Genomic DNA, 14,460 nt, shown 5'->3' on the forward strand with positions numbered 1-14,460 from the left:
CCTTAACCTAATTTTCCAGTTCACTTTAGATAGCTCTGCTTTCATGCCCTCAATTACCCTTATTTAAGTTTAAAATACTAGTCTTGGACCCACTTCTCTCTCCTTCAAACTGAATGTAAACTTCATTCATATTATGATTGCTGCTACCTAAGGGTGCCTTAGCTATGAGGTCATTAATTAATCCTATCTCGTTGCACAATACCAGATCTAGTATAACCTGCTCTCTGGTTGGCTCCAGAACGTACTGTTCCAAGAAATTATCCTGAGAACATTCTATGTACTCTTCATCTAGGCTACCTCTGCCCATCTGATTTTTCCAGTCTATATGTAGGTTAAAAGCCCCCATTATTATCGCTGTACCTTTCTAACAAGCTAACAATTTCTTCCTTTATACCCAGTGCTACCGTGTGGTTAATGTTAGGTGGCCTGTACACGACTCCCACAAGTGGCTTCTTGCCTTTATGATTTCCCATCTCTACCCAAACTGCTTCTGCACTCTGGTCTCGTGAACTTAGGTCACCCCTCTCTATTGCGCTAATACCATTAATTAATAGAGCTACCCCTCCACCTTTTCCTAGCTTCCGGTCCTTCCGAAATGTCATGTGCCCTTCAATATTCAGCTTCCAATCTATGTCGTCCTGCAGCCATGTCTCTGTAATGGCTATCAGATCGTACTTATTTATTTCTATTTGCACTCTCAGTTCATCTGTTTGGTTTCGAATCTACATGCATTCAGATACAGAGCCTTTAGTTTTGTCCTTTTATTATTTTTGTAACCTCTAGCCTTATCTATTGATTTACTCTTAGATTTGTACACTCTGTCCCTTCCTGTCACAGTCTGTTTATCATTTCCCATATTAATACTTTTCTCTCTTGCCTTATCTCTACTCCTTGATTTACTATATCTTGACAAATTTGATCCCTTGCCCCCACTATTCAGTTGAAAACCCTCTCAACTTCCCTAGTTATGCGGCTTAGAGTCATAGAGTCTAGAACACCCGCCCCAGCATGGTTCAGGGGTAGACCGTCCCAACGGTACAGCCACCACTTTCCCCAGTACTGGTGCCACTGCCCCAAGAGGAACCCACTTCTACACACCAGTCTTTGAACCACACATTAATTTCTCTAATCTTATTTGACCTATGCCAATTTGCACACGGTTCAGGTAATAATCCAGAGATAGTCAGTATGACGAACTAGGCACCAAATTAAGCAGAACCTCAAAGGTAATAATCCAGAGATTATTACCTTTGAGGTTCTGCTTCTTAATTTGGTGCCTAGTTCCTCATACAGACTATGCAGAACTTCTTTCTCTATGTTGCCTATGGCGTTGCTAGCTACATGGACCACGATGACTGGATCCTCCCCCTCCCACTGTATGTTCCTCTCCAGCCCTGAGCAGATGTCCCGAGCTCTGGCACCAGGCAGGCAACACAGCCTTCTGGACTCTCACTCTTTGTTGCAGAGAAGAGTGCCAATCCTCCTATCTATATTGTCCCCTACTACCACGACATTACTTTTCTCCGAAGAAGGGTCACTGACCCGAAACGTTAACTCTGCTTCTCTTTTCACAGATGCTGCCAGACTTGCTGAGTGGTTCCAGCATTTATTGTTTTTATTACTTTTTTCTCTCTCCACTTGAATGGCTTCGCTGTACCATGGTGCCATGGTCAGTTAGCTCATCCACCCTGCAGCTCCCACTCTCATCCAAACAAGCTGAAAGAACCTCAAACCTGTTGCACAATCGCAAAGGCGGAGGCTCTAGCACTCCTGCCCTCTGGGTCCCCTTATCTGCCTCAACTGCAGCCACACTCTCCTGTTACTGACCAAATCAGAAGACCCTATCCTAAGGGATGCGACCATTTCCTGATACAAAATATCCAGGTAACTTTCCCCCTCCCTGACGTGTCGCAGTGTCTGCAGCTTGGACTCCTGTACAATGACTCTGAACTGAAGCTCTTCAAGGCCTAAACACTTACTGCGGACGTGTTTGCCCTGGATCACAGTGGCATCCAGGAGCTCCCACATGCTGCAGCTGTGACACATCACCTGTCCTGGAATCCTTAATGTGTTTAATTAACTACTTAATTATTTTAATCAATTGTTTATTTTAAATATATTTTATTAAGCTTACCAATAGTTCCTTGACTATTTTAAACGTTAGGATTAGAATAGGCCTTAATCACTTACCAGATACTCACCCAAAAGGTAGCGTCTTCTCCAACAAATCACCTACCTGCTTGCCTGTGAAGTCATACTTGATTTTCTCGAACAAGTTCATTCCACTGTAACTGGGAGGTGGGGGATGGGAGAACTAGGAGGTGTTGGGGGTAGGGGGGGGGGGGGGCTAGCCTTTCCCAGCACTCCACGCTCTTTTCAATGAAGCCTCACCCTGCTCTTCAAGTTGCAGTCATAACACTCTGAATAGTTTGGAAACAAGGAAACACTGAGTGTGCCTTTACTGACTGCTTTAGATCATGGCTGGCATCACTAATTCCAGGGAGTAGTAGCAGCATAATATATGAAGCTTCAGCTTTTTGATGAAGCAGAAGGTAAAAAGAAATCCTGAAACTGTACTTATCTGTAATCATCTGAATTGCATAACTTTCCAATCCAAACCTTTTGAGGTTAGTTTGAAGAACACAGTACAGTGTTCCAAACACCATTCTAAACATACCACAGCATTGCGTCATATGGCATTGAACAAGATGTGCCAGCTGTGGCTTCAGGAGTAGCACTCTCACCTCCGAATTAGATAGTCGTGGGTTCAAATCCCACTCCAGAGACTTGAACACATAATCCAGGCTAGCAATCCAGTGCAGAACGGAGGGAGTACAGCACTAACAGAGGTGCCATCTTTCGGATGAGACATTAAACTGAGACCCCATCTCCCTCTCGGATGCACACAAAAGATTCCATTGCCCTACTTTGAAAAGGAGTTGGGGGGGGTGGGGGGAGGAAGGTGCACGGCGAAATGAACAGGAAAGAAGCGTGGGGAGGAGACTAGAGTAGAGTGGGCGGCACAGTGGTTAGCACCGCGGCCTCACAGCTCCAGCGACCCGAGTTCAATTCTGGGTACTGCCTGTGTGGAATTTGCAAGTTCTCCCTGTGTCTGCGTGGGTTTTCTCCGGGTGCTCCGGTTTCCTCCCACATGCCAAAGACTTGCAGGTTGATAGGTAAATTGGCCATTATAGATTGCCCCTAGTATAGGTAGGTGGTAGGGAAATATAGGGACAGGTGGGGATGTGGCAGGAATATGGGATTAGTGTAGGATTAGTATAAATGGGTGGTTGATGGTCGGCACAGACTCGGTGGGCCAAAGGGCCTGTTTCAGTGCTGTATCTCTAAATATAAAATAAACTAAAACAAAAAGAGGTAAGCTACTTGAGAGATTTCATCAATGATTTAGGAACTTACATATTTAAGTAGAGAAATGAGCAATGCCTGCCATGGTTAACTTAAAAATGGAAAAATTACACATAGGTGTATTAAATATGAATGTTATTCATCATGCAAGCAATTATCATCATGTACCTTTAAAGCCAAATGATCTTCATATTTCTGTGGGTTTGTGAATCGTTGGCAGCATGCAACACAAATATACCAAGTGGATGGAGACCCATGAAGTGTAATTGTGGGATCACAGGGAGAATGGTCAAACCTTTTTGTAAAGAAAACACATTAAAAAGTTACCACTGTTGTATGAATTGAACTTCCTCTAAGCCAGCCAATAGCAAAGATTAGAGAAGTATAGCATCGAACAAAAAAGTTGCAGAGGGGGATTTTATGAGATGATCATGCTCCAGCTGTCAGTTTGTGCGCCCATTACATGAAGCACAGGAATTACACAGGTCCCTCGACAGAGCGCATTTAACATTTTGGCATAAATGTGGAAACCCCACTAAGTGGCTGCATAATCGTCAGACGTGTTGCAGAGGAATGACAACAGCTCACCCATACCACTTCAACGTTGTTAAGATGGACTTCTCCATCACATAGCCCAAAATCAACACAGCCATAGGTCTGCCAGAAATAAAAACAAGAAATGCTGGAAATCCTCAGCAGGTCTGGCAGCATCTGTGGAGGGAGAAGCAGAGTTAACGTTTCAGGTCAGTGACCCTTCTTCAGAACTGGCAAGTATTAGAAATGTGAAAGATTATAAGCAAGTAAAGCGGGGGTGGGGCAAGAGATAACAAAGGAGAAGGTGTAGATAGGACAAGGTCACAGAATAGCTGACCAGAAGGTCATGGAGCAAAGGCAAACAGTATGTTAATGGTGTGTTGAAAGACAAAGCATTAGTACAGATAGGGTGTTAATGGACTGAAAATTGAACAGTCGTAAGTACAAACATGAAAAAAAAAGTGGGTAAGCAAACTGAACAAACTATGAAATAAAATAAAAACAAAAAATATATAAAAAAGAAAAAATAACTTAAAGTGAAAGTAAAAAGGGAGCCCGTCATACTCTGAAATTATTGACTGCTTTGCGGAACACCTTCGCTCAGTCCGAAAGCATGACCCCGAGCTTCCGGTTGCTTGCCATTTCAACACTCCCCCCTGCTCTCATGCTCACATCTCTATGCTGGGCTTGCCGCAGTGTTCCAGTGAACACCAACGCAAGCTCGAGGAACAGCATCTCCTTTACCGATTAGGCACATTACAGTCTGCCGGACTGAACATTGAGTTCAATAATTTCAGAGCATGACGGGCCCCCCCCATTTTACTTTTATTTTTAGTTATTTTTTTCTTTATTTTTTGTGTTTATTTTATTTCATCTTGGTTTGTTCAGTTTGCTTACCCACTTTTTTTTTCATGTTTGTACTTGCGGCTGTTCATTTTTCAGTCCGTTAACACCCTATCTGTACTAATGCTTTGTCTTTCAACACACCATTAACATATTGTTTGCCTTTGCTCCATGACCTTCTGGTCAGCTATTGTGACCTTGTCCTATCTACATCTTCTCCTTTGTTATCTCTTGCCCCACCCCCGCTTTACTTGCTTATAATCTTTCACATTTCTAATACTTGCCAGTTCTGAAGAAGGGTCACTGACCTGAAACGTTAACTTTGCTTCTCTCTCCACAGATGCTGCCAGACCTGCTGAGTGGTTCCAGCATTTCTTGTTTTTATTTCAGATTTCCAGCATCCGCAGTATTTTGCTTTTATACATAGGTCTGCCAGACTCTGGACTGTACCGAGCACAGCACTCAAATGGATTTTCCCTGTCAGCCTGCCACAGAGAGCTACACTATTCATCAATGGATGGATTCAAGGCTTCATAAAACAAAGTTTTAATCATCTTAAACACCTCAATTAGATCACCCTTAACCTTTCACATTCAATGAAATATAAGCCTAGTTTGTGTAACCTGTCCTCATAATTTATCCCTTTTAGGCCTGGTATCATTCTGGTGAATCTGCATTGCACCCTGTCCAAGGCCAATATATCCTTCCTGAGGGTGTGGTGCCCAGAACTGAACACAGAGCTGAGGGGAAATGTTGAAACTCAACCACAAACAGGCCAATGAAGTCAGGTGTCTCGAAATCAGACAGTCATGGTTCAGCAATCACTGCAGCCACTCAGCAGTACCGTTCGGACAAATTTATACAAAGATTGAATTGGCAAGGAATTAACTTTATCCAGTTGCTGAGTCACTATTTTGCTGTATTCCGATTTCTTAAAACATTTACACAGCCATATACTGACATTACTTTCACTATCAAGTTTAAAAGAAAGTGCGTACCTTTTCAAATGTCCTAGAAGCAGGTGCCTATTGTCAAACTTCCTGTTGCAATTCATTATAGGGCAGTCAATGGGATCAGAAGTCTCTGATGCATCTGTGCGCCTTCTATCTGCTCTACGCCCAAAACTGACAACCCCAGGCTTTAGCCCTATTTGGAAAATACATTGGGAAGCAAAGAAGGGATTTTGGTGGGGGGGAAGGAGAGAAGGGCAAAATATGCAAAGAAACAGATCAGGAACGCAAGAAAATACAAAACTGTTAACTCGGTAAGAACCAGAATAAAAATTAATGTGAACGTAGCAAATAAAATCTTTCCAATTTCACAACTAAATAAGAGCTTGGAAATGTTACTCATTCTTAGAACATTATTTTGCACTGAAGAATAAATTGCAGCAGTTGTATTTACCAAAACATTATGATCAGGGATATTGTCAGAAGGAAGGATCCAAATACAGGACCAAATATATCCAGGATTTTCATTTGTTTAGTATTTTCCATTCCTCTCCTGAAGAGATAGAATATTGCAGCAACACCATTCCATGGCTGCCAGCCAGCTTTCAAGTACTTTATCCAAGTCGTATGCTTCACCTGATCAGCTCCAATCCCCACCCAACACCCATCACATCCAGGAGTCAGCAATTTGCATTTATACAGCACGTGCAACGTAATAAACGCCCCAAGACACTTCAAAGGAACAACTTTTTTTTTTTTTGACACCAAACCAAAGGAGATATTAGGACATGTGAACAAAAGCTTGTTCGAAGAGCTAAGTTTTAAGGAGCATCAGAGATGTTTAGTGCGTGAATTCCAGAACTTATGGCTTAGATAGTTCAAAGCATGGTCACCAATGGAGGAGTGAAGGAATTCGAGAATGCACAAGAGGCAAGGTTGGAGGAATGCAGAGTTCTCAGAGGTTTGTTGGGCTGGAGGAGGTTGGTTCAGATAGTGATCCAGAGAGAGGACCAGAGCTGATGTGTTTCCTTTCCTAGCTCCATGCATGATGAGCAGCCAACTGCAACTCAAGCTGCTGGCTAACTCAACCACAGGCAAGGATTAAATGTGGAGCCTTCCTGGTCTGTATGGATCAGCCTTGCATCAAGCAATGTGCGTCAACATAGGCAATAATACAGTAAAGTACAAGACTTTCCAAGTGGAACAATGTACTTGGGGAAAGTAGAGTGGAATTCTCTGTAATTTTACATTTATTGCCCTTAATACATTTTATGCACAACAGTAATTCAGCCCTTTTCAGTTCAGACTGACACACTGAATTTTTATTTTGGGAATCTTTGATATGTTGTAAATCATCCAATATTTTAGACTTTTTTGTACAACACTCCTCTAATTCTGGCCTCTTCCTGCACATCCCTGATTTTAATCGCTCCACCATTAGCGGCTGTGCCTTGAGCTGCCAAGACCCAAAGCTCTGGAATTTCTTCCCTCAAGATCTCTGCCCTTCTACCTCTCTCTCCTCCTTTAAGATGCTCCTTAAAACCTACCTCTAACCAAGCTTGTCATCTGTCCTAATATCACTTTATGTGGTTTGGCATCAAAGTTTGCTTTATAACACTCCTGTGAAGTGCTTTGGGACATTTTGTTATATTAAAGGCAAGTTGTTGTTGCCAAACAAATCATTTTTAAAAATAATTTTACACCACTTAGCTATTATTATGTAATATTAGGAATGCGAGTAGACCCTTCAGCCCCTCAAGCTTGTTCTGCCATTTAATCATGATGTTTCTGTATCTCAACACCATCTACCCACCTTTGTTCCCTATCTCTATACCCTTAGTCAACAGCTGTGAGGTTGTCTCCTGGCCCCAGCTGGTGAATCTGGGAGTTCCCCCTCCCTGGCCTTTTTGCCACAAATCCATCTCAAGGCTTGGCCTGGATTGTGGACAGGGACCAAAGAAAGCCCTCCCATTGCATGGGATCTTCAAGCGATCATGGTTGGGCATTCCCACCAACAAACAGCAATCTTTGTGCAGTCACTGATATTGGCAGGTGAGTGGATCTCAGACTGTCTGTAAGGAAGAAACTAGGGCAGAGATCACATCATATAGAAGGCAAGTATCTTATGGGATAACATTTGGCCCACGTGATTTCCTTAACTGGTTTCCACCACCTGAGGGGGAAACTGAAGAGGAATTTTCAAGAGTGTGTTTTTTTTCCCTTATTGTCGTTGAGTTTTTTTTTTGCCTTTCCCAGTAGATTACAGTGGTGGAAAGGGTGGGAAAAAGTGCTTAGCCACGATGGTCCAGCTGGCCTTTTCTGCCTGTCATTTTCATGTACAAGTGTGGATAAGTCCCCACCGCCGCCACCACCCAGGTTTCCTCCTTCTCCCTTTAACTCAGCGATTTACATTGCCAAACAAAAATAATAATTTATAAAAGTGACATCACGTAGGAGAAATGATACCTGGCACTTTCAGCCACCCGTCGACACACCTTCGCGCTTCTTCTGTTGCAGGTTGTCCTTGAATGAATTCCAACTCTTGCATGCCATGAGCATGCTGTGAATCCACCTTCTCCTGCACAAACACACAATGTAAAAACTTCAGAGGAAAATTCCTCAATAATAGCCAACAGCTACCAGCAACAGCCCAGATACTGGTAAAAATAAAAAATGACAGAAGATGTATATCCGCTATAATGACTGTTCCTACAAAATGAAATGATTTCCGCACAGAATAAATATTTTAATTTGAAACAGAGACACAAATCTTATGGAAACCCATGGTTTTTAGCCACCTGGTTTGAAAATGAGAGTTTGGATACATACACCCTTGGTTAAACCACACTTGGGAGCACTGTGCACAGTTCTGGTCTCCATATTGTGAAAAGGATGTAGAGGCAATGGGAAAAGTGCGAAAAATATTCATCAGAATGCTACCAGAACTGAGAAAATATCACGATCAAGAAAAGCTGAACAGGCTGGGACACTTCTCTATGAAAAAGAGAAGACTGAGGAGTCACCTGACAGAGTTCTTCAAGATTGGAAGGTTTGGATGTGGAAGCATCGTCTCTACGTCTACAGATAGTCACTAATAAATCCAATGGGGAATTCAGGAGAAACTTCTTTATCCAGAGAATGGTGAGAATGTGAAACTCACTACCACAGAGCAGTTAAGGCAAATAGCATAGATACATATAAAGAGAAGCTAGATAAGTATACGAAAGCAAAACAAATAGAAGAATTTGCTGATAGAGTTAAATGAAGTAGAGTGGAAGGAGGCTGATATGGAGCATACACATCAGCATGGACCACTTGGATTGAATGGGCTGTAAATTCTTTGCAGTGTGAGGGATTTGTCCCTGAAAGGACAGTTTTCCTTAGTTTCACTATGCTTTCAATTCTGTTGTGTGCAATACCAATATCGGCCTGTATTTTAAAGCTCATGCTGCTGGGATACAGCACTGCTCCACCTTATAACAAATAAGTGAAAGATAATCCTATTCATATGCCAGGCTGTTGTTGTCTTCATACTTCTTGTGAAAGGGCCTTGCGACCATCTTATGGGATGTATCCCTTCCAAATGTCTCAAGGACATATGCTCAGAAGAATGAGTAACAAGCACTAATTTAAAGTAAGGAGAATGAACCAACTTGCAATTCTATAGCACCGTTCACAACCTCAGGACTTCTCAAAGTGTTCCACAGCCAATGAAGTACTGTTGTTGTGATGTTGGAAAAATGAAATCCAATTTGCACACAGCAAGCTCCGACAAACAGTGATTAGATCAATAACCAGCTAACTTGTTTCAGTGATAGCGACTAGTCTGGCCAATCAAGCATTCTTGTTAAAAAAAAAAAATTTCAATCAGTACTCTTGATTACTATACATCATGAGCTGATCACTAACTCAAACAACTCAGGTTATGCAATGGTAAAATGGGTGTGCATACTAATGTGTTTATCCATAACACATTTAAGGTTCGCTCCCTCAGTTCCTCACACAATACAAAGGAGGATTACCATTACCAAACTGCCTGTTCCACATCTGATCGCCCCTAGATTCACATCACAATGGAATGAACCCAACTTCAACAGTCTACCAATGGATGGGAATGGAACTGAAACTGAAGCATGATCAACTGCCAGCCATCAGCAACTTCCCCATCATGGAACACTAAGCATTCTGAAATTATTACAGTAGGACCCCTACTGGCCAGGACCCTATCAGAACACAATGCATTGGGTCCCATCAAGACAATTTCCATCCAACAGACATGCACAATCTGGAATAAAAGTTGTGGAATCTGCTCAATTTATTTACTCTCCAAAGGGGTCACTGTAAATAAAACTTCCAGCATAGAAGCTTGTGAAATCTGCCCCCGAAGGTAGTTCAGCCCACCGAAATTCAGGATAATAATCTGTTATAATCCACTCTGTACAATCATCATTAGCTGCATTCCATAAATGAAATTTCCATCATTTCATTTACACCAAAACCATTGTGCTCCATGTAATATCCAACTTTCACTTATACCGACAACCTAAAATCCCACGTCCAATGTTTAATGCATAAATCACAAATGACAGGAATCTTTTTCACAGCTATGCCACTTTGTAGGTGGCAAAAAAATCTGTTCTCATATTTGCATCAGTTCATTTTCTATTCGTGTCCTCTTGATACTTTCAATATTGCACAGTAGCATTGTTTGTGACTTGGATCACATTGTCTCAAAAACTGTGCACACACTGATAACTAGCTATTTCTTACAACACTCGCCCACCACAACTCTTTGCAAATCTTTGCAGTCATTCTTAAACTTGCTCGTAGCAAAGGACTGTGCTGGGAACTCAAAGCCAATCGCAAAATATCATGGCAGGTCTTTCTATATTGCAATGTAATCAAAACAGTACAGCAAGCTGGAGCAGGGGTCAATTAGGTAGACAGACTGGAGCCTGATGTTCAAAACAAAAGCGGTTTATTCACTCATGGCAAAGACAAACGTAACAGAAACAGGGTTTACTTTCCAGCCCACAGCACCTCATTTTCAGTTCATTCCTCTCCAACCTCTCACCAAGTGAACTATTTCCCTACCTTGCATCTTTCCAAACTGGGACTTGGTCTAGAAGGGCCTTCAGTGCCTTTACAGATTTTACACCGCCTTGGTCATGGACATTTTACATACAATTTCCTAAAGCTGCACCTAAAGTCCTTCAGCCCTCTCTCACATTCTGTTACAATAGTTAGACAAAGCACACTTCTATGCACACTGATGCTCAAATCAAAGACCATTAGGTCTTTGGCCAAGGCCATGGATCGAGATAAACAATTATTGGTTAATATCAATTGCCTTCATCTTGCACTTGTTTATCAATCGATCAAAATAGCAGTGATTGCTCCACCTTCGAAGTGATGCCCTAGTCCCCAATAAAACCATTATTTTCTCACCCAGGCCGTTCCATTTTGTACTGCCCTCATCTCCAGACTCAAGCCCGAGGGACACGTATTCAAGAGCATAAAAAATAGGAGAAGGCCCCTCAATCCTGTTCTGCCATTCAATAAGATCATGGCCGATCTTTGACCTCGACCCCACTACCTACCCAATCCCCATATCCCTTCATTCCCCTGGAGTCCAAAAATGTCTGAAGAAATTTCTCTCATCTCAGTCTTAAATGATCGATCCCTTATTCTTAAACTATGTCCCCTAGCTCTAGACTCTCCAACTAGAGCAAACAGCCTCTCAGTGTCTACCCTGTCAAGCCATCTCAGAATCTTACATGTTTCAATGAGATCACATCTCATTCTTCCAAACTCCAAACAGTACAGGCCCATTCTACTCAACCAAAGCACAACCCCCTCATTCCAGATATAGCATACAATTAGTTTAGTCATTCACCGCCAAATCTGGCTGGACCACAAAGCACAAATCAGGTTTTGCTCACTTGCTAAAACTAATCCCTATTCTAGGATCATCTGGGAATGCAAAGATAACCCCATCGTCTTCTCCCAACTGCATACCATCTTCTTAAACCCCTCCCCTCTTTCTCCTCCATTTTCAGCTCCAACTGCAAGGAGCTCATGGATTTCTTTGCCTCCAAGATTGAGGCCTTCTGATCAGCTGCCTCTGCCACTTCCCTCCCTTCCATGAGCCCACCAGGCCAAGCTTCCACTAAAGATCCTGTCCACACCCCTCCATCCTAGCCATGAGCTTGCATCTTTCTCTAGTTTCTCTCCTGTCTCCCTCTTGCCCTCTGTGAGCTCATCTTGTCCATGAGACCCACCTCCTGCTCCCTCGACTCTATTCCAACTAAACTGCTGACCACCCAAGTTCCCTTCCTGGCTCCTACTTTAGCTGATATTGCAAACGGTTCTCTCTCCTCAGGTACTGTCCCTCTCTCCTCAAACCTGCCATCATCACCACCTGCCCCCATCCCTGCAAACTACTGCCCCATCTCCAATCTCCCTTTGTTCTCCAAAGTCCTTGAACGTGTTGTCGCCTCCTAAATTCCGTGCCCATCTTTCTTGGAACACCATACATGAGATCACTCCGATCAGGTTTCCACGCCTGCCATAGTAACAAAATGGCTCTTAAAGTCACAAATAGCACCCTATGTGATGGTGACAAGTGTGAACTATCCCTCCCCGTCCTTCTCGACATATCTGCAGCCTTGGACATGGTTGCTCACATCATCCTCCTCTAACACTGTGGTCCAACTGGGTGAAACTGTACTTTCCTGGTTCCTTTCTTACTAATTTAGCCATAAAATCAAATGCAGTTGCTTCTCTTCCTGCTCCTGCACTGTTACCTCTGCTGTCCCCAAAGGATCTATCCTTGGCCCCCTCTTATTCATCACCTACATGATGCCCCTCAGTGACATCAGCAAACTGTGTCAATTTCTACATGTACTCTGATAATACCCAGCTCTTCCTCACCAATACTTCTCTCGACCCCTCCACTGTCTCTAAATTGTCACTCCTTTTTCCCACCATCCGGAACTGCATGAGCAGAAATTTCCTCCAACTAAATATTGGGAAGGCCGAAGCCATTGTCTTCAGTCCCTGCCACAACCTCTGTCCCCCAGCCAATGACTCCATCCCCCACCCTGGCAACTATCTGAGGCTCGAAACCTTAGTCATATTTGACCCCATGATGAGCTTCCAACCATATATCTGCGCCACCAATAAAAGATTTCAACTTCAGCTGCTGCTGAAGCTCTCCTTTATGCCTTTGCTAGCTCTAGACTTGCCTATTCTAATGCACTCCAGGCCAGCATGCCATGTTCTACCCTCTGTAAACTTGAGGTCATCCAAAACTCTGCTGCTCGCATTCTAACTTGCACCAAGTCCTGCTACCCATCACCACTGTGCTCACTGATCTACACTGCCTCCCGGCTCTTAAGCAACACCTAGATTTTAAAATCCTCACCCTTGTTTTCAAATATCTCCATAATCTCGTCCCTCCCTACTTCTGTAATCCTACTAATACCAACCCCAATGTCTCAAGAAACAAACTTGAAAATCAAGAGATTTGGTATATAAAATCAGGAGTTGCTTTTTTCCCTCAAACACAAACCACTAGAGGAAAAAAGCCTTATAGGAGGGGTGCAGTAATGTCCAAAACCTGCCCAAAAAGGTACAGGAGGTGTCAACCTGGTGAAGCTACAACCCAGGACTACTTGCGTGCCAAACAGCGTAAGCAGCATGTGATAAGACAGAGCCAAGCGATCCCAAACGGATCAGATCTAAGCTGTGCAGTCTTGCCACATCCAGTCATGAATGGTGGTGGACAATTAAACAACTAATTGGAGGAAATAAAAACAAGAAATTCTGGAAATACTCGGCAGGTCTGGCAGCATCTGTGGAGAGAGAAGCAGAGTTAACGTTTCAGGTCAGTGACCCTTCTTCGGAACTGGCAAATATTAGAAATGTCAAAGGTTATAAGCAAGTAAAGCGGAGGTGGGGCAAGAGATAACAAAGGAGAAGGTGTACATTGGACAAGGCCCAAACACTCCTTTCAGGTGAAGCAGCGATTTACTTGTACTTCTTTCAACGTAATATACTGTATCCACTGCTCACAACGTGGTCTCCTCTACATTGGGGAGACCAAATGCAGACTGGGTGACCGCTTTGCGGAACAACTCCGCTCAGTCCGCAAGCAGGACTTTGAGCTTCCGGTTGCTTGCCATTTCAACACTCACCCCTGCTTTCATGCTCACATCTCCATCCTGGGCTTGCCGCAGTGTTCCAGTGAACATCAACGCAAGCTCGAGGAACAGCATCTCATTTACCGATTAAGCACACTGCAGCCTGCCGGTCTGAACATTGAGTTCAATAATTTCAGAGCATGACGTGCCCCCCACTCTACTTTCATTTTTAATTATTTTTTCTTTTTTACATTTTTTTTCTATGTTTATTTTATTTCATCTTGGTTTGTTCAGTTTGCTTATCCACTGCTTTTTTCATGTTTGTACTTGCTGCTGTTCAGTTTTCAGTCCGTTAACACCCTATCTGTGCAAATGCTTTGTCTTTCAGCACACTATTAACATATTGTTTGCCTTTGCTCCATGACCTTCTGGTCAGCTATTCTGTGACCTTGTCCTATCTACACCTTCTCCTTTGTTATCTCTTGCCCCACCCCCGCTTTACTTGCTTAAAATCTTTTACATTTCTAATATTTGCCAGTTCCGAATAAGGGTCACTGACCCGAAACGTTAACTCTGCTTCTCTCTCCACAGATGCTGCCAGACCTGCTGAGTATTTCCAGCAT

At 43.0% G+C, this 14,460-nt stretch overlaps 1 protein-coding gene across 5 annotated transcripts in view; it reads right to left on the minus strand.

The window, feature by feature from the left end:
• Nucleotides 1–14,460, minus strand: part of znf451 (zinc finger protein 451) — an 83,512-nt gene that overhangs the window by 38,199 nt on the left and 30,853 nt on the right. For all 5 annotated transcript variants that reach the window (XM_068020157.1, XM_068020159.1, XM_068020156.1 and 2 more), the window contains exons 5-7: nt 8,160–8,271; nt 5,742–5,889; nt 3,535–3,661 (exon numbers count right to left, since the gene is read on the minus strand). In XM_068020157.1, coding sequence (XP_067876258.1) covers nt 3,535–3,661; nt 5,742–5,889; nt 8,160–8,271 — 387 coding nt within the window. The remainder of the gene's footprint in view (nt 1–3,534; nt 3,662–5,741; nt 5,890–8,159; nt 8,272–14,460) is intronic.

This window comes from Heterodontus francisci, chromosome 3 (genome assembly GCF_036365525.1).
Source record: "Heterodontus francisci isolate sHetFra1 chromosome 3, sHetFra1.hap1, whole genome shotgun sequence".
Taxonomy (NCBI): domain Eukaryota; kingdom Metazoa; phylum Chordata; class Chondrichthyes; order Heterodontiformes; family Heterodontidae; genus Heterodontus; species Heterodontus francisci.